This window comes from Somniosus microcephalus, chromosome 2 (genome assembly GCF_052327205.1).
Source record: "Somniosus microcephalus isolate GS21.2 chromosome 2, FLI_Smic_1.0, whole genome shotgun sequence".
NCBI classification, from domain to species: Eukaryota; Metazoa; Chordata; class Chondrichthyes; order Squaliformes; family Somniosidae; genus Somniosus; species Somniosus microcephalus.
Window position 1 is genome coordinate 205863935 of NC_140988.1, and position 21325 is coordinate 205885259.

General features: G+C 50.1%; 1 protein-coding gene across 1 annotated transcript in view; it reads left to right on the forward strand.

Annotated features, from left to right (window-relative positions):
- LOC147123185 (death domain-containing protein 1-like) overlaps nt 1-21325 on the forward strand; it is a 115968-nt gene that overhangs the window by 34899 nt on the left and 59744 nt on the right. The window contains exons 12-13 of the mRNA XM_085965589.1: nt 6913-7157; nt 12799-12862. Coding sequence (XP_085821715.1) covers nt 6913-7157; nt 12799-12862 — 309 coding nt within the window. The remainder of the gene's footprint in view (nt 1-6912; nt 7158-12798; nt 12863-21325) is intronic.

The window sequence follows — 21325 nt, forward strand, 5'->3', positions numbered from 1 at the left end:
TAGAATTTTATAAGTTTCAATGCGATCCCCTCTCATTCTTCTAAACTTGCAGCGAGTATAAGCCCAATCGACCCAATCTCTCCTCATACATCATTCCTGCCATCCCAGGTATCAGTCTGGTGAATCTCCGCTGCACTCCCTCCATGGCAAGAACATCCTTCCTCAGATAAGGCGAACAAAACTGCACACAATACTCAAGGTGTGGTCTCACCAAGGCCCTGTACAACTGCAGCAAGACATCCTTGCTCCTGTACTCGAATCCTCTCGCTACGAAGGCCAACATACCATTTGCCTTCTTAACCGCCTGCTGCACCTGCATGCTTACCTTCAGTGACTGGTGCACAAGGATGCCCAGGTCTCGTTGCACTTCCCTTCTCCTAATCTATTGCCATACAGATAATAATCTGCCTTCCTGTTTTTGCCACCAAAGTGGATAACCTCGCAGTTATCCACATTATACTGCATCTGCCATGCATCTGCCCAATCACCCAACCTGTCCAAATCATACTGGAGTTCCTCGGCATCCTCCTCACAGCACACACGCCCACCCAGCTTTGTGTCATCTGCAAACTTGGAGATATTACACCTAGTTCCCTCGTCTAGATCATTAATATATATTGTGAATAGCTGGGGGCCTAGCACCGATCCCTGCGGTACCCCACTAGTCACTGCCTGCCACTCGGAAAAAGACTCGTTTATTCCAACTCTTTGCTTCCTGTCTGCCAACCAGTTCTCTATCCAAGTCAATACCTTTCCCCCAATCCCATGTGCCTTAACTTTACATGCTAATCTCTTATGCGGGGCCTTATCGAAAGCCTTCTGAAAGTTCAAGTACACCACATCCACTGGTTCTCCCTTATCTATTTTACCAGTTACATCCTCAAAAAATTCCAGTAGATTAGTCAAGCACGATTTACTTTTTGTTAATCCAAGTTGACTTTGTCCGATCCTGTCACTGTTCTCCAAGTGCTCTGCTATTACATCTTTCATAATGGACTCTAGCATTTTCCCCACTACCGATGTCAGGCTTATAGTTATAGTTAAAGATAGTATTAGATCAAAAGAAGAGTTTTATAATGTTGCCAAAAAGAATAGTAAGCCTGAGAATTGGGAGGATTTTTGGAATTTAGCAAAGGAGGGAAAGAGAAGAAAGAATATGAGAGTAAATTAACAGGAGACATAAAAACAGATTGTAAATGTTTCTATAGGTATGTAAATAGAAAGAGGTTAGTGAAATTAAATGTGGGCCCATTAGAACCAGAGACAGGAGAAATTATAATGGGCTTTAAAGAAATGGCAGAGACATTAAACAAATACTTTGTATCTGTCTTCACGATAGAAGACACAAAAAAAATCCAGAAATAATGGGGAACCAAGGGTCTAGAGAGAATGAGGAACTTAAAGAAATCAGTATAAGTAAAGACATAGTACTGAAGAAATTAATGGGACTAAGTGGCAACAACCCCCTGGACCGGACGACCTGCATCCTAGGGTTTTAAAAGAGGTAACTGCAGAGATAGTGGATGCACTGGAATTCCCTAGATTCTAGAACAGTCCCCAAGGATTAGAAGGTAGCAAACATAACTCCGCTATTTAAGAAAGGAGGAAGGGAAAAAATGGTGAATTATAGGCTAGTTAGCCTGATATCAATAGTAGGCAAAATGCTAGAATCTATTGTTAGGGATGTGGTAACAGGGCACTTAGAAAATCATATGATTAGGCAGAGTCATAATGGTTTTATGAAAGGGAAATCGTGTTTGACAAATCTATTAGAGTTTTTTGAAGATGTAACTGGTAGGTTGGATAAGAGGAGCCAGTGGATGTAGTGTATTTGGATTTTCAAAAAGCATTCGATAAGGTGCCACACAAGAGGTTATTACACAAAATTAGGACTCATGGTATTGGGGGTAATATATTAGCATAGATTGAGGATTAGTTAATGGAAAGAAAACAGAGAGTAGGAATAAATGGGACTTTTTCAGGTTGGCAGGCTGTAACTAGTGGGGTACCGCAAGGATTAGTGCTTGGGCCTCAGCTATTTACAATCTATATTAATGACTTAGATGAAGGGACTGAGTGTAACATGTCCAAGTTTGCTGATGATACAAAGTTAGGTGGGAAAGTAAGCTGTGAGGAGGACGCAAAGAGGCTGCAGAGAGATATAGACAGGTTGACTGAATGGGCAAGAACATGGCAAATGGAATACAATGTGGGGAAGTGTGAAGTTATTCACTTTGGTAGGAAAAACAACAAAGCAGAGTATTTTTTGAATGGTGAGAGACTGGGAAATGTTTGCACTCAGAGGGACCTGGATGTCCTTCTACATGAATCACAGAAAGTTAACATGTAGGTACAGCAAGCAATTAGGAAAGCAAATGGTATGTTAGCTTTTGTTACAAAGGGAATGGAGTATAAGAGTGAAGACATCTTACTACAATTACACAGGGCATTGGTGAAGCCACACCAGTTGTGTACAGTTCTGGTATCCTTACCTAACGAAAGACATACTTGCCTTAGAGGGAGTGCAGTGAAGGTTCCCTAGACTGGTTCCTGGGTTGAGGGGATTGCCCTATGAGGAGAGATTGAGTAGACTAGGCCTATATTCCTTAGAGTTTAGAAGAATGAGAGGGGATCTAATTGAAACATATAAAATTCTTAAGGGGCTTTACAGGGTTAATGCTGGGAAAATGTTTCCCCTGGCTGGAGAATCTAGAAAACGGGGTCACAGTCACAGAATATGGGGTAGGCCATTTAGGATTGAGATGAGGAGAAATTTCTTCGCTCAAAGGGTTGTGAATCTTTGGAATTCTCTACCCCAGAAAGCTATGGATGCTCAGTCGTTGAGTATATTCAGGACAGAGATTGATAACATTTTTGATAATGAAGGGAATTAAGGGATATGGAGATAGTGCGGCAAAATGGAGTTGAGTTACAAGATCAGCCATGATCTTGTTGAATGGTGGATCAGGCTTGATGGACCAAATGGCCTACTCCTGCTCCTATTTCTTATGTTCTTATGTTCTTATTTGTGATCAAATTGCAGCCCTTCTTTTTCTCCTTCAAGCCTGTTAGTGAATTCAACCATGCCTTGGTCACTATTTCCAAACTACTCAATTACTAACAGATAAATAACAATTTCTGATTAATTATCATAATTACATCAAGTGTGCTCCCTTTGTCAAGTTGAAGAAATCAGCTCCAAAATTTCAATCAAAACTAAGGATCTCCAATCAGGCAACCAGAAAATGGGGCCAAACCTCGTTTGAGTGAGATTCCACCCTCAGGAAAAATTTTGGTGTGGAGCAAGGGCGAATCTTCTGCCTGCCCCTCTTATGTCAAGGAGGCATATCTTGGGAGTGTCTGGGCTCCCCCTGGAATGGCACCCAGTATGCCCTTTTAAGGCCTCAATGAAACACAAGCCAGCTGAAAGCTGGTATCAGTCCCACCGAGGCCCAGGCAAGGCCCCAAAATTCTTCAGATTAAAGGTAATCAATCCCAGAAGTGTCCTTCACTTCAATAAGTATCCTGCTGGTACTATTGGGAGATGAAGATATAAAGAATGTGGCCTAGAAATTCAGTAAGGCCCCGCCAGCTCGCTTGCGCCCAAAAGTTAGCGCTGTGCGCAGGGCCAGTTGCGACCGTCAGAAATTCAGTTTCTGCGCCCCAAGTCGGAACCGGGCGCTATTACAGGGTGTGCCCGCCCCCGCTTGGGGCGCTGAAACTGAATTTCAGCGCTGTAGGTGCCGCTGCGCCACCCGCTGCGGAGCGGCAGGCTGCGGTACTGCAGGCCTCCTCCTTCTCTTAAGGGGGAGGTGCCTGCAACGGGGAGATCGCCGCTTGATAGTGCCGGCAAATGAGCCCGGCACCACGGAGAAGTGCCGGGCTCGCGGAAAGCAGCCGGCAATGCCGCGGGGGGGTGGGTGGAGGAGGCCGGGGAAGGAGGTGCGGGCAGGCGGCCGCCGAAAAAGCGGCCGGCCGCACCTCTACCTTAACCAGCGCCACTAAGGCTGCAGGACGGCCACGGTTGCAGAACGTTGTTTGCGGCCGCTGCGGAAGAGGCGGCCGCAACTAAATATGGGGGTCGGGCCGGTATCGGGGCGGAACCGGGGCACTGCGCACACCGATGACGTCATCGGTGCCGGCGCAGCGCTAACGGCTACCGCCGCCATTACCGCTGCGCTGAATATCAGCGCAAACTCCTCTATTGGCGCAGAAGCCCTCTTTGGGCGGTAACTGGCCGCAAAGCTGGCGGGGCCTTACTGAATTTCTAGCCCTGTACCTTTTGGCTGAGCCCTTCCTGGGCCTCCTTGGAGTGGTGCAACACAGCTTTGACTTTGTTGCTGGCAGATCGGAGCAGGCGCTGCTGATATCTCCTTACTGGAATGGTGGGCCGACGTTCAATATGCAAATTGCCCCATCCTCATCAGCCTGCTCTGTTGCTCTTGTTGTGGCAGAGTGGACCGATTGGCATTTCGGAGCCATATTGCTTTATCAAACTATGTGAAATATATTCAATAAATCTGTTCTCTTTTGTACTTGTGCTGTTTCTTATCTTCCAATCTATATACAAGTTATAATGTCCCATTATTACCACATTTTTCTTTTGCTAGGCCCCTCAGATAGAAACATAGAAACATAGAAACATAGGAGCAGGAGCAGGCCATTCGGCCCTTCGAGCCTGCTCCGCCATTCAACGAGATCATGGCTGACCACCCAAACCCTAGCACCCAGTCCCTACACCCGACAGCCATCCCACACAAGCCCTATCCCCGTAACCCCGCGTATTTAATCCCCCCCTAACACTAAGGGCCAATTTTTTGTCATGGCCAATCAACCTAACCCGCACATCCACACATACAAATAATTCCGTTAAGCCATCACAGGGAAGGTCTGTTAAATACTCCCACCAATGCTTCGCATCCTGCCCTCTTTCTTGGTCTTGTTCATTGTGATAGAAAACTTGAGTCAAGTAAATTCCATGTGACGTAACTGAATTTGTAGAAATAGAAATGGATTGAAATTTGCTTGTGTGAGATGTGCAAATGCTAAGTAGATAGTGTAAACTACTGAAGGAAACACGAGAAGAACAGACATTAGTAAACAGTGACACTTCTATTTTTCTTGACTATTATTGAATGTTCTATAAAGAACAGTAATGCTATCAAACCATAAGGAGGTGGCTGTATAATCATTTGTAAAACACTTTTTAGTTCAATGAATCAAACAACAAGTTCAAAATATGGGCTGATTGCTACGGAGAAATTAAATGTTTTAGTGAAATTTTGTTTTCCTTTGTGCACTAGCATGGCCAGAGATAGAGCTCTGCAATTAATTATATACATATCAAACTTTATTAAATAAAAAACATTTTATTTATTAATTCATGGGGTGTGAGCATCACTGGCAAGGCCAGTATTTATTGCTCATCCTTAATTAATTAGGGAAGGTGATGATGAGATGCCTTCTTGAACTGCTGCAGTCCGTGTGGTGAAGGTACTCCCACAGTGCTGTTAGGGAGGGAGTTCCAGGATTTTACCCAGCAACGATGAAGGAACAGCAATATATTTCCAAGTAAGGAGGGTGTGTAACTTGGAGGGGAACTTGGAGGTGGTGGTGTTCCCATGTGCCTGCTGCCCTTGTCCTTCTAGGTGGTACAGGTCACGGGTTTGGGAGGTGCTGCAGAAGAAGCCTTGGCGAGTTGCTGCAGTGCATTTTGAGGATGATACACATTGCAATCACAGTGTGCCGATGGTGGAGGGAGTGGATGTTTAAGGTGGTGGTTGAGATGTGGGCGTCGCTGGCAAGGCCAGCATTTATTGCCTGTCCCTAACTGACCTTGAGAAGGTGGTGGTGAGCTGCCTTCTTGAACCGCTGCAGTCTGTGGTACTCCCATAGTGCGGTTAGGGAGGAAGTGCCAGGATTTTGACCCAGTGATGATGAAGGAATGGCGATATATTTCCAAGTCATGGTGTGTGACTTGGAGGGGAATTTGGAGGTGATGGTGTTCCCATGTGCCTGCTGCCCTTATCCTTCAAAGTGGTAGAGGTCACGGGTTTGGGAGGTTCTTGGTATTGAGCTTCTTGAGTGTTGTTTGAGCTGCACTCATCCAGGCATGTGGAGAGTATTCCATCCAGTTCCTGCCTTGTAGAGGGGGGAAAGGTTTTGGGAACTCAGGAGGTGAGTCACTCATTACATTATATCCAGCCTCTGACCTGCTTTTGTTGCCACAGTATTTATTTGGCTGGTCCAGTTAAGTTTCTGGTCAATGGTGACCCCCAGGATGGTGATGGTGGGGGATGTCAAGGGGAGGTGGTTAGACTCTCTCTTGTTGGAGATAGTCATTGCCTAGCACTTGTGTGGCACAAATGTTACTTAGCAGCCCAAGCCTGGATGTTGTCCAGGTCTTGCTGTAAGCAGGCACACACTGCTTCATTATCTGAGGAATTGCAAGTGGAACTGAACACTGTGTAATCATCAGCGAACATCCCCACCTCTGACATTATGGTGGAGGGAAGGTCATTGATGAAGCAGCTGAAAAAGGTTGGGCCTAGGACACTGACCTGAGGAACACCTGCAGCGATGTCCTGAGGCTGAGATGAATGACCTCCAAGAACCACAACCATCTTCCTTTGTGCTAGGTATGACTCCAGCCAGTGGAGAGTTTCCCCCCTGATTCCCATTGACTTCAAATTTACTAGGGCTCCTTGATGCCACACTTGGCCAAATGCTGCCTTGTTGTCAAGGGCAGACACTCTCACCACACCTCTGGAATTCAGCTCTTTTGTCCATGTTTGGACCAAGGCTGTAATGAGGTCTGGAGCAGAGTGGTCCTGGCAGAACCCAAACTGAGCATCAGTTAGCTCACAGCCAATCATAAAATTTATATAAAGTTTTCTTTACATCTTGATTTAGGCAGTGACCAAGATATGACTCAAGGATATCAATTAATATTCCACTCTCAGCGGAAAACCAGACTGGAGCTTAATCTGACTGAAGTGGATGAGTTTGCCAACTTCTCCTCTCCTCAGTACAAGGGAATGGCAATATTTTACAAAATAACCAAAGAAGAGCTAACCAAGCTATGGGACAGGGCTTACCACATGGTTGATAACCAGCAGTACAGGCCTGTATGCAAACTAACATTAACATTGCCCAAGGTAAGCTACAATAACAAGTATAATGTTCATTGCACTAATTTATACATATGATGATGACTCAGTGCTAGTTTTACCTGGTGATATCATTAGAAATGCTTTCACCATAATCGGGAATGAAGGGGGAAACATGGCCATCATTTGTGATAATGTCAGAATAAGGAACTTTGTTAATTTTTATATTCTTTTGTTCATCATTCTTTTTTTCTATCTTTAGTTTCTTTTTTCTACTGTTATTCTTTTTTTAAAGGGCGCGCTGTATATAGAGCCTTCAATACTCTACATAACATTAGTGTACACAAATACTGGGCTGGATTTTAATTCAGGGGCGGGTTGGGGTCGTGTAATCCGCCTCTTCCTCCTGGCTAGTGGGGATGGGTGCTTGCGATGGTCCTGTGGGGGAGTAAAGGGAAGAGTCAGAGATGTGATGCCAAGGTTACATGCATATTGCATATTGCAGATGATCATTTATCCATCTGTTAGAGCTTCAGAATCATGATCAGTGACTCATGCAATGTCAATGAGAGAGATGGAAAACTATTCTGTCACCAGCTTGCTGTGATGCACCCCTCTGTCCGTCCCCCACTTGCGCATCGTCTTCCACGCCTACGATCTCCAGGACCACCTCCTCCCAGCGGGTGAGGTGGGCTACTGAGGGTGGCCCTCCTGTCCTCGGTGGGACCTTCGGGTCATAGAGTAGTGTTGTCACCTGGTGTATCACAGCTCACAAGTGAGCATCAGCAGATTGTGGAGACAGGGACAGCAGTGGAGAGTCCTAGTCGGAGGGCGCAGGGCTCTGCCAGCTCGGCTCAGCTGCATGTCGACCCTCTGACTCTGGCTCCAACCATAAGATCAGCGGTGCTGGAACTCCAGGAACAGATGCAGGAGTCTCTGGGCAGGATTTTCATTGGGCCGTGGAGGCGGGATTGGAGGCGTGTGGGGGGTTAAAATCCTGAAATCGGGGGGGGCACGCACCCATCCCGCCCCAACCCGCCTCCATGCCAGTTTCAAAGGAGGCGGGTACCAGACCCCACTGGGACCCGCCTCCCCGAGGCGGGAAGGGGATTAGTGCCAATTAACTGTCTGTTAACAGGCAGTTTTTAGCCTAATCTCTATTTTCATTCTTGAAGTGTGGAATTCCCGACGGCTCCAAACCACGCCAAGTTGGTAAGGCGGGCCGTCGGGCTGAAGGGCTTGGAGGGGTCGAGATGTCTGGTGTTCAGGTCAGTGATGGGTGCATGAGTGCAGAGGTAAGTGCGTTTGGTGTGTTTAAAGTGTTTAAAGAAGTTTTACTTACCTTTACAGCCTTCCCTCCTTCAGGTCTCGGGAGTCCCTCATCTCACCGGCACAGAAATCAGAATGCCTGCGATCTGTCAAAAATTGCAGCATTCAGCTTTCTGTTCTGGAGCGATCTCTAAATCATCCTGCGAGGAAGAAATTAACTTAGAGTACAGATTGTCACTGTTTGACAGCTTCAAACAGCTGTGAAACGCTGATATTTCATCTGTCAATAGGTCTTGACAGATGAAATGTCAATCTGTGACATCACCTGTTGCCGGGTGGCCCTTAATTGGCCTGCTGAGCCCGCTGGGCGGGCTCAACAAGGTCAATCAATTCAAAATCGCATGGGTTTGCTGCAACTCGATGGAGGCGGGACTACGACCCCGAAAGTTGTAGTCCTGCCTCCTACCCGCCTCCTCAATGAAAATCGAGCCCTCTGACAGGTTTTGTACCCAGGGTCGCTGCGAGTGAGGAGCGAATGGAGGAGCCCATAGCGAACATGAGCAGAGCCTTTGTGGAGTCATTGGCGCATGAACGCATCAACATGGAAAGGATGGCAACCTCCATGGAGGTGATAAGTCGCCAGAGTGCAGAAAACATGGTGAGTGTTCAGAATAGAACGACATCTCTGGAGGAGCGATGGTCATCTATTGAACAGAGAAACCAGACCTTCATGGAAGTCCTTCTGAGTAGGACTGCCAGTGCAGATACGGGTCCCCATGGCCCCCCTGATGTGCAGCATGGTGCTCTCAAGCCACTTGCAAGCGCTGAGGGGAACCTGACCCATGAGAGGGAAGTTGCTGGCAGACGTCATGGAACTGGGGGCTCCTCTCCAAGCGCTCACACTTCCATGGCACGGCAGAGCCCTCGGTCAGAGCCCCACCAGAGTCCACACCCAACTGAGATTGGCATCTCAACCATTGCACAGCCGCAGGAGCAGCAGATTGTTGGCGAGCCCTCACAAGTTTGCCACCCCAGAGGACGCCCGCCAAAGGTGTCGAGACAGGAGCAGCAGGGAAGTGAGCAAGGGGCCTCCACATCTGCTGAAGCCACAGGGGAAGCACCATGTAGGAGCACGCGTAAGAGAATGATACTGCACAAATAGTCACAAGGGTAGTCACTTGGGTGAAATTTGATGTTTTATGTGGAAAAGCCATCAGATGAATAATGTAAATAAAAAATCTGATGGCTACTGCTGTAGTTGTGGTGTGTGTCATTTCGTGACTGGGACTTCCACATTGTGGGCTTAGGATTACTTGCAATTGTCAGTATGAATCACAGAATCACAGAAACGCCACAGTGCAGATAGAGGCCATTTCGGCCCATCGAGCCTGCACCGACACATATCCCACCCGATCCCCGTAACCCCTGCACCAACACATATCCCACCCTATCCGTGTAACCCCACGTATTTAATCCCCCTAACACTAAGGGTCAATTTATGATAGCCAATCAACCTAACCCGCACATCTTTGGACTGTGGGAGGAAACCGGAGCACCCGGAGGAAACCCACGCAAACACGGGGAGAATGTGCAAACTCCACACAGACAGTCGCCCGAGGCCGGATTCGAACCCGGGTCCCTGGCGCTGTGAGGCAACAGTGGTCAAATTGCTAGGAATCAGCTGGTCCTTGGCCATTGTCGATGCTCAGGTAAGAAGCTGCGAGGCAGAAGTGCTTGAGTGGCTAGGCTAAGCAAATCTGGCCAAGATGAGTGCGTTCCTTGCATCCCGGGCAGCTATGATCTCGCATACTGCTGCCGCTGGTTGATGGGCCTCTGTAAGATGTTCGTTTTTGCTCTCCTCCTCCTCCTCCTCATCTGAGGAGGATATGTGAGGAGCCACTTGGTCCTCAGGAATCTGTAAGCCACCACGCTGTGCCATGTTGTGAAGTGCACAGCAAACCACGACGATTCTGGAGACCCTTGCTGCTGAGTACTGCAGGGCTCCACCTGATCTATCCAGGCATCTGAAGCGCATCTTCAGCAAACCGATGGTTTGCTCGATTATGGTTCTGGTGGACATGTGGCTGGAATTGTAGCTCTCCTCAGCTTCGTTGGATGGCCTCCTCAATGGCGTCATTAGCCACGTCCTCAGGGGATAGCCCTTGTCTCCAAGTAGCCATCCGTTAAGTTGGTCTGGCAGACTGAATAGCGGAGGCACACTAGACTGGCGCAGTATGAAGGAGTCATGGCAACTGCCAGGGTACTTGGCACAAACATCCAAAATTTCCTTCCTGTGGTCACACACCAGCTGAACATTGAGGGAGTGGAAGCCCTTGCGGTTGACAAAAATACCTGGATTACGATGGGTTGCCTTAAGGGCCACATGTGTGCAGTCAACGAGGCCCTGCACCCTTGGAAATCCTGCCAGATTAGCAAATCCAACCGCACGCGCTGTGACACTTGCTTGATCCTTGGTGAAATGGATGTGATTGTGCGCGATGTCAAAGAGGGCATTGGATACCTGCGTAATGGATTTGTGTGTGGCCACCTAGGAGATGCCGCTGATGTCTGCTGCTGATCCCTGGAAGGAGCCTGAGGCAAAAGAGTTGAGTGCGGTAGTGACTTTGACGGCCACTGGTAAGGGTTGTCCACCTGATCGTCTGGGCTGTAGGTATTGTTGCAGCATTGCGCAGATGTGACCCATTACCTCTTGCGAAAGTTGGAGCTGCCTTTGGCACTGTTGCTCAGACATGTTGAGGTAGCTGACCCTGTGTCTGTAGACCCTGTTTGGGGGGTATCTCCTGCGCTGACGGGCTTCCATGCGCTGGCCCCTTCTGGCTTGTGCATCTTCAGGTGGGTGAGCAGCAGCTTGGCTCTCCTGCTGGTGCTGCTGCTGTTGGTGCTGCTGTTTTTCCTGGTTCTGCTGGTGCCGCAGCTGGTCTTCTTCCTCATCTAATGCCCAGAAGGGAAGGAAATAAATGGCTCCCATGCTTCTGGTATATGCCTCAGTTGAGGAAGCGCTGAGTGAAGGTGGTGAGAAGGGTTTCCCAGGAGGTCACACTGGAGATGGGTGTCAGGCTCCAAACTTCCACAGCTGTGGTTATGCCTTCTAAAAGTTCCCCCAGACCTGAGACTACAAAGTCCTGCCACCTGCAAATATTTGCTGATCAAATCTACTATTTAATGGTTGACCTGCAACTGAGAGTCAGCAATCTAATTGTGCTCCCGCCAGATTTAACCATCGTGTTTCAGAGCAGGCGTGTTTCACGTGGGAAAAGGGTTAAAATCGCAAAGGCATATCAAAATGGCATTATAGAGCCAATTTCGTGCTTGTTAAGGGCCTTAACAGCCTATCCTGCCTCTTGGAGGTGGGACGGAGACGGGACCACTAGACACAAATGATTTAAAATTGCTTGGAGGCAGGATGGAGGCAGGGTTGTGCCCGCCCGCCAGTTAATGCAAGTTTAACCCCCCATACGCCTCCAATCCCGCCTCCATGACCCAATGAAAATCCAGCCCACTATCTTTGCAAGCACTTTTCATGGGCCGAGAAATTGGATATAGCCATGAAATGGGCAGTGTTAAAGCCTAAAGGTTGTAAGCTGTGCCACCTCAAAATGGTCTAGGTAGGATATAAAATTCATGCTCGGTCCTCATTAACATGATTATAGTCTTGATTTCAGTGCTGAAACTGTTGCTCATTGGCTTAATGCTCAACAGGTGGACTAATATTGGGGCCAGTCTAATTCCCAGTCATGTGTGGCATGGGCTTTTTTTAGTACTTAAAGGGGAGGAGCATTCATGCTACAGCACCTCATTTTCAAGCCAGTTTCAACTGCAACTGCAAGAAGAAGAAGAAGAAGAAGAAGAAGAAAGAATAAGGAACAATAAGGAACTGCAAAGCCATGGCAGAGTGTCCTCAAAGGGAGTGAGCCCGGAGATTTTTTGACGCAGCTCTGGAGGCACTGGTTATGGCTGTAGAGTGGAGGCAGGCTGTCCTCTTCCCACAGGCTGGATCGAAACCCTCGCCACACACCTCTTGAAGGATGTGGCAGGAGTTAGTTGCCCAGGCTGTTGTGCCAAGGTCGGCCATCCAGAGCAGAAAGAAGGCAAATTACCTCACATGAGTGGTCAAGGTGACTGAAGGCTTCAGCAAATGCCATATCCCACCATCTGCACCACAAGCCTCACACACTGCTCAATGCACCACAGCTCCATTACTCACCTACCAACAATCTCTAGCTATCACCACTCATGCCTTACCATCATTGCTTCACTTCACCCTCACAACTTTACCACTGCTGCAACACTCACACCCACATCTCACACCTTGCACACAATGTCATCTACTCACCATGACAGGCACATCACCCAAACACATTGCACCACACTCACTCACACACTTCTCTTTCTCTTGCAGGCCATGGTGGCGCACAGCTGCCAGGAGAATGAGGCTCTCATCCAGAGCCTGAGCCAGCTGGAGGGTAGGGGTCTGGAGATAATTGGATGGCAGATCATAGAGGTCGTGGTAACCAATGAGGTTGAACCCCTTGGGGACAACAACGGTATGGTCATTCCTAATCCTCCTTCTCACATCTTACTTCCCCCTCATCCCACAATTTCTTCTCACTGATGCTGTATGCATGCATATTTTGCTTCCACCCACCCTCCCCTCATCATAACCTGACTCTTGTGGCTTTCTGCTTTCAGATAGTCAACAAAATGCACCGGAGCAGCCTGTCCCTGAGGTGATGCATGAGAGTGAGGGGGGAGAAGAAGAGGAGGAAGAAGACACAGCGTCGCAGCATCTGTCACTTGCAGACACCAACTCAGAAACTGACACTATGTGTACTTTAGAGGCTAGTGTAAAAGTGGGATCTACACAGGGTGAGGCACCGGGCACGAGTGGGCAGCAGCAAGGCCAGGGGGAAAGGATAGCTTGGGGGTCAGCTCCACAGAATTTGAGTTCGTGCGAGAGTTCTGCTGCACAGGACTCAGATAAGGACATCGATGGGGCGGCCTTCAGAAGAAGGGTGATGGGCATGCACACAAAATTGAAAGGTGCAATGGCAAGCCTTCCAGAGAGCCTCGTGGGAATGTCAAGGAGCGTGGAGGTGTCTGCCTCCAACATTGCATAGGGCTATGCGCAGAGCGTGGAGCCCAGGATTTCCAGGTTGGAAATGATGGAAGACTATCGAAAAGACCGTGCAGTCTCTGCTTGATGCCACCCAAGCTCTGACTGCTGCCATCATGGCTGGGTTTACCACAGTTGGCCTATGGCTTGCAGGGTGTCGTAGCAGTCCAGCAATCTGTGCTCCAACAGATTGCTAGGAATGCTGAGGCGCCACCCTAGGAGAGTGGCAGGGGGTCAATGGAGCAGGACCCTAGTATCCTCTCTCAGAATGATAGCATTCCTGTTCTTACCACTGCCACTCCACCATTGCCATTGCAGTTACCTGTCAGCCAGCCAGCCAAGACTGCTGCCGCCCATGCTGAGGTGGTGCAGTCTGCAGCTAGGGCTTCTAGGGCCACAGCTGCTCGAGGTCGTCCTGCAAAGACATCTGAAGTCTCCCCCATGGAAAGTCAGCAGCCTTCCACCAGCCATGCTGCAGCCACTGGGGGAGCACTTTGTAGGAGCACTAGGCCAGGAAAGTGCACCCGAGTGACAAGCACTAAGGAATTGTACAAGGGTGAATTGTTACTGTAAATATTTGTGAAGTGATTTTTGGCAATTTTGTTCATTTTGTTTGGAATCTTCTGTGGTGTCTCTCATTTCAGTTTTGTGCCCAGAAGAACGCTGTGATATTCTGTGACATTCTGTGACAGAAGGACGGTATGATGGGGATGTGGTGAGCAATGGTGATCTGGGTTTTCATTCATTGGAATCGGAATCTGATGAGGCAATCACGGACAGCCCAGCTGGAAGGGGGATTTGCTGCCTGCCTCTTCCTTCCCTCCTTGTCCTCTTCCTCATCCTCCTCTCCCTTGTCCTCCTCCTAAGGTGGTCCCACAATCCCTGGTGGCAAGGGCTGCACCATCATGATGGCCAAATTGTGCAGCATGCAGCAGACCACCACGAAATGGGACACCTGCTCCGGCATATACTGAAGGGCTCCTCCCAAGCAGTCAAGGCAGTGAAACCATTGCTTCAGTAGCCCGATGGTCTGCTCGATGCATTCCTGGTGGCAGCATGGCTCTCATTATATGAGTGCTGGGCACGAGTGGTGGGTTTGCAGAGGGGAGTCATGAGCCAGGTGCAGAGCAGGTAGCCCTTGTTTCCAAGCAGCCACCCTTGAGTTTGCTGTGGTGGCTGGAGGATTGCTGGCACAGAATGCAGGATGAGGGCATCATGGCTGCTGCCAGGTTAGCAAGCATTGACCATAAGGAATTGCTGGGCGTGGTTGCATGCCAACTGCCCATTAAGTGAGTGCTATCCTTTGTGGTTAAGGAAGATCTCAGGATTGTTATACGGTGCCCGCAAAGCCACGTGGGTGCAGTTGATGGTACCCTGCACCATGGGGAAGCCCGCTATCCTGGCAAAACCACATGCGCGCTCGTCCTGCTTCTCTGTGCTCAAAGAGAAGATAACATAGTCCTTTCTTCTGGTGTAGAGAGCCTCAGTGACTCAGTGACCTCCCGGATGCAGTGATGGATGGTGAAATGTGAGATGTTAGCTATGTCTCCTGCTGCAGACTGGAAGGATCCGTTGGCAAAGAAATTGAGGGTCACGGTGACCTTGACTGCTACTAGCAGAACCGCTTTCATCCTGCTCTCAGGCTGCAGGTCTTGTTGCAGGAGATGGCAGTGTTCTGAGACCACCTCCTGGTGAAGCATAGCCTCCAAATACACTGCTCCTCGCTTAAATGTATGTAACAGAAGTGCTCTCGGAAGACCCTAGGTGGGTAAGACCTCCTGTTGAGAGCCCTCCTGGCCCTCCTCCTCCTCCCTCTGCAAGCATCTTCTCGTCTTCTTTGCTGCTTCTGCTCCCTCTCCCAAAGATTGTTGAGCATGAGGTGGACTGCCAGTACAGCCCCCATGACTGTGAGCAAGTGTTGTGATCCGAAGCCTTTAAATGAGAATGAAGGCATTCTGCACTTGCAACAGCACTCCATGTCACCTTAGAACCTCGCAGTAAGTTTATAAAGCTGTTGGAGTTGCAGAAAGTTGCACAGAGCCAGTCAAACTGAACAAACATGACAGGTGCAAGTGATTGCTGATGATCCCTTTAATTGCCGCTGCTGGAGCCTCCTTCCTGCTTGTCAACGCTTGCTCAGCTCATCGTACAGAAAGTATGCCGATAAGTGGAGCGGCAAATTCCAAACTCGCAGATTGGGCGTCAAGTGAGCGTTGCACACTCACTGACGTCATGATCTGCTTCATTGCAATGATATTTCGTGATCTCTGTTATCGGCACTGCTGCTGGCCTCCCAAAAATGGCGGCCACCGTGGGACCCGCCACCAGCTGACGGAAGAGCGGTGGCCGCCAACTTTTCACCTGTTTATGGCGGTAATGGATGACGATAAACCAACCAATTTCTAGCCCATTGACTCTTACTTTAGACGGTATACATATAAGCAGAAAAAAATGGATTTGGATCTTCATATTCATCAGTCATGTTAACATTCTGCAATAGATTAGGAAACTCTCAGGTTTGATCCCTGGGCTGTGCTGCATCAGCTGATGTCAGTTAGAAAAGCTACAATCAAAAGGAAGACAACAGGTTTCGAATCCTGACTGAGTTCAAGGGCTCGATTTTCATTGAGCCGTGGAGTCGGGCCTGGAGGCATGCGGGGGGTTAAACTTGCAAAAACTGGCGGGCGGTACCTCCCCCGCCTCGTTCCCGAATCCGAGCAATTTTAACTCAGGTGTGTCTGATGGTCCCGACTCCGTCCCGCATCCAACAGGTGGGACTGGTCGTTAAGGCCCTTAACAACCACTAAATGGCCTCTATAATCCTATTTTGAAAGGCCCTTGTGAATTTAACCCTTTTCCCACATGAAACACGCCTGGTGGGAAACACAAATGTGAAACCTGGCGGGAGCACTATTGGATTGCTGACTATCAACTGCAGGTCAACCATTAAAGAGGAGATTTGATCAGCCATCATTTGCAGGTGGCAGGACTTAGTAGTCTCAGGTCTGGGGCAACTTTTAGAAGGCTTAACCACACCTGTGGAAGGTTGGAGCCTCACACCCATCTCCAGTGTGACCTCCTGGGTAACCCTTCTCCCCACCTTGACTAAGCGCTTCCACAACTGAGGCATATTCCAGAAGCATGGCAAACATTTAATTCCTTTCCTCCTGGACATCAGATATAGATGCAGACCAGCCGCGGCAGCAGCAGAACCATGAGCAACAGCAGCACCAAAAGCAGGAGCATCAACAGGAGCGGCAAGCTGCTAGTCACCCACCTGAAGATGCATAGGCCAGAAGGCGCCAGCGCGTGACAACATTGCTGCCCGGGATGCAAGGGATGCACTCAGCCTGGCCAGATTTGCTTAGCCAAGTCAAACAAACACTTTTGCCTCACAGCTTCTTACCTGAGCATTGACAATGGCCAAGAACCAGAGGATTCCTAGCACTCTGACCAGCATACTGACAGTTGCAAGTATGCCTAAGCCCTCAATGTGGAAGTCCCACTAGTGAAATGACAGATGATACAACTGCACCATTTGCCGTCAGAAATTTTATGTACATTACCGAAGTGATGGCATTTTTGCAGGAAACACAAAATTGCACCCAAGTGGCCACCCTTGTGACTATTTGCGCAGAATTTTCCTCTTACGCGTGCTCCTATGTGGTGCCTCCCCTGTGGCTTCAGCAGATGTGGAGGCCTCTTGCTCACATTGCTGCTGCTCCTGTCTCGACACCTTTGTCGGGTGTCCTCTGGGGTGGCGAGCCTGTGAGGGCTCGTCAACAGTCTGCTGCTCTGCGGCTGTGCAGGAGTTGAGACGTCTATCTCACTTGGGTGTGGACTCTGGTGGGGCTCTGACCGAGGGCTCTGCAGTGGCATGGAAGTGTGAGCACTTGGAGAGGAGCCCCCACTTTTTTGAGGTCTGCCACCAACCTCCCTCTCATGGGTCAGGTCCCCTTCAGCTCCTGCAAGTGGCTGGAGAGCACCTTGCTGCACATCAGGGGGGCCATGGGGACCCGTATCTGCAATGGCAGTCCTACTCAGAAGGACTTCCATGAAGGTCTGGTTTCTCTGTTCAATGGATGCCCATCGCTCCTCAAGAGATGTCATTCTATTCTGAACAATTACCATGTTTTCCATACCCTGGCGACTAAGCTCCTCCATGGCCGTAGACATCCTCTCCTCTACCGTAGCCATCCTCTCCTCTATGGTAGCCATCCTTTCCACGGAGGTTGATACCCTTTCCGTGGTGATGCCTTCATGCACCAATGACTCCACAAAGGCTCTGGTCATGGTCGCTATGGACTCCTCCATTCGCTCCACACTTGCAGTGACCCTAGAAACAAAACCTGCCAGTGACTCCTGCATCTGTTCCTGGAGTTCCATCACCGCTGATCTCATGGATGGACCCAAAGGCACAGGGTCAACATGCTGCTGAGCTGAGCTGGCAGAGTCTTGCGCCCTCCGACTAGGACTCTCCACTGCTGTCCCTGTCTCCACAATCTGCTGATGCTCACTTGTGAGCTGTGATACACCAGGTGACAACACTACTCTATGTCCCGAAGGTCCCACCGAGGTGTGAGTGTCTGCGCTGGTGCTGGGTGCGCAGATTTCTGGTGATGCTGCGCCCTCAGAGGTTGCAGCTTCCTCTGAGGAGTCTGGCTGCTCAGCCTCTTCTTCCTGGCTAAGGGGGACAGATGCTTGTGATGGTCCAGTGGGGGAGTAAAGGAAAGAGTCAGAGATGTGATGCCAAGGCTACATGCACATAGCTTTTTGCAGATGCTCATAAGTCCATCTGTTAGAGCTTTACAATCATTATCAGCGACTCATGCAATGTCAAAGAGAGAGATGGGAAACTTTTCTCTCACCAGCTTGCTGTGTTGCACCCGTCTGTCTGTCCCCCATGTGCGCATCATCCTCCAGTCCCACTATTTTGAGTGCCGCCTCCTCCCAGGGGGTCAGGTGGACTATAGAGGCTATCCCTCCTCCTGTCCTTGCTTGCTCTCTTTTGTTGTGAGCTCTCTTTTCCTTCAATGAGGGACACAAGTGGAGGTTGAGTGAGAATGAAGGAGTGAGTGTAGAGATTGCATAGCATACATAATTAGAAGGAGACAAAGATGGAGTGAGGTGGCAAGACCAAGGGCCCTCCCTGTGTGTTGTCAGTTGTTTTCATAGCATCAGAGTGATAGGGAGTGTGAGGGCTACATAGTCAAATAGTTATGTGAATGTGAGCATAGAGAGAGAGGGAACTGGTAAAGGTGCATGGATGTCAGTGTCAAGTGGGATGTGGAGGAAGAGTGTAATGGTCCTGTGTAATGAGACAGGATTAATAAAAAATGTCCCAGTAAAGGATCCCCTTGGAATGAGTGACCATAATATGGTTGAATTCCAAATTCAGTTTGAGGGTGAGAGAGTTGGATCTCAAACCAGCATACTGAGCTTAAATAATGGAGACTATGAAGGTATGAGAGTAGAATTGACTAAAGTGGACTGGGAAAACAGATTAAAGTGTAAGACGGTACAAGAGCAGTGGTCTACATTCAAGGAGATATTTCACACCTTTCAAGATAAATATATTCCACTGAGGAAAAAGGGGAGTAAAAGAAAAGACAGCCATCCGTGGCTTAGTAAAGTAATAAAGGATAGTATCCGACTGAAAACAAAGGCATATAGGCCTAGAAATTCAGTATAGCCACGTTCGGGGCGCTACAGTCGGGCGGCCGCTAAAGTTTGCGCCCGGCGCAACTTCGCGCCACTTTCGCCGATATTCAGTCGCATCGCCCCAAGAGGTTGCTGCTGCGCTAAAACAGGCGATGCACGACTATCATTAGGCGCTAAGCCGGCGGTCCGGGGCGATACCCCCGAGGGCGGGCGCAGCGCAGGTGCGGCGAGTTGCTGATTGACGGCAGACACTCTGGCGCCAGTCAGCTCTTAAAGGGGGAGGGTGGATTTGTTTGCCTGCCACGCCCTGCACACTGCAGCCCTCAAGCTAGGCCTGACCACTTCTGCTTCATCTGTGCAACGCCCAGGGCTATGGAGAAGGCCAGGGAGAGAGCGCAGCGCTTCAGCGAGGGTGACCTGAGGGTGCTAGTTGGCGGAGTGGAGCGCCGGCGCCATGTTCTGTTCCCTGAAGGTGGCAGGAGGCCGCTGCCCAGCGCCTACCGGAAAGCCTGGAGGGAGGTGTCAAACAGGGTGACCTCCAACAGCGTGGTTGCCAGGACTCCTGTGCAATGCCGGAAAAAGTTCAACGACCTCACTCGGGTTGTCAGGGTGAGTACCCTTTCCAGTGTCCTCCTCATCCCTGCATGTGCACCTCAGTTTATGGGCAAAGGAACCTGAAAGCCCTAATGGCCAGCCCACATCCAGCAGCTATGGGACTGTCATGAAAAGCACTTGCACATTCAGCACTTTACACACTGTACAAGCTATTCGACCATGGGAGGCAGTACAGCCAAGATCAGGGCTTCACACTGTCAGGGCCAGTCCACCATGGGAGGCAGTGCAGACAAGATCAGGGCTTCACACTGTCAGGGCCAGTCCACCATGGGAGGCAGTGCAAACAAGATCAGGGCTTCACACTGTACTTAGAGGCCGTCCTTTCTCTTGCAGGTCAAGGTGGCGCACAACCGGAGGAAGCAGCGTGAGACCGGGGGAGGCCGTCCTGACCTCAAAGAGCTCTCCGACCTCGACCAGCGTGTGGAGCGCATTATGGCAGGCCGGCTGATTGGCCCCATCGCCAGTGGAGATGCCGACCCTGTTCTGGGCCCCAATGGTAAGGGCATCACCTTTTTGACCTCTCTCTTTCCACTTGCGCCTCAGATCAGCATCCTTTGCCACTGTCCGACCAATGCAGTGCATGGCAGCACTCATGCCTCCCTCGCTGCCGCCCTGTCCTCACTCTAAAGCAACTCTTGTGCCTCCCTGCTTTCAGATGGTGAATCGCCAGGTGAGGAGGCGGGCCCTCAAGCTGCCACTGTCAGCGATTCAGAATTCGAGGAGGAGGAAGAGGAAGCCGGCCCATCAGTGCCACCCTCAGCCGAGGCAGCCCATGGCGATGATGGGGACACGTCTTCCCTGGAGGGGAGCCGGGGGGAAGGGTCGGAGGAGAGTGAAGCTTCGGGGCCCAGTGGCCTGCAGCAACGTGGGAGGGGTGGGGAAGCTCGGCGGACTTCTCCCCAGAGGGTGAGTGCGGCCTCCAGTCCTGCGACGGTGAGCGCAGAGGAGGTGCGCCTCCGAGAGGAAATGGCCGTCCAGGCTGAGCGCAGGCACACTGAGCTCATGGCTGCAGTGGCAAGGATGCCTGACTCCATAGAGTCTCTGTCAAGGAGTGTGCAGGAATTCGGAGCAGCACAGGCCAGGAGTCTGCAACAATTCAGTGCAGCACAGGCCAGGAGTCTGCAGGACTTCGCGGCAGCACAGGCGGCTTCTAGCCAAGTGCTCAGTCGTGCCGTCCATTCACTGGCTGGTGTCATGCGGACACAGACCAGGGCCACGCGGGCACTAACTGCTGCCACCCTCGCTGGATCGGCCAGGCATCGCCAGGGCACTCACCGCGCAGCAGCAGCGCAGCAGGCTGTTCTTCAGCAGTTTGCTGCGCATGCTGCAGTGCTGGCCCGTGCGAGTGCCAATGTCTCAGGTGACCAGGGAGTACCTGCGATCTGTCAGGTTGGCACCATTCCTGCAGCCGACACTGCCACTCCGCCATTGCAGCTGCCACCAGCCGCTGGACAGACTGATGCCGCCCAAGCAGAGTTGGAGCAGTCAGCAGCCGGCCCCTCCAGGGCCAGAGCTGGTGCAGGCCGACCCCCAAGGG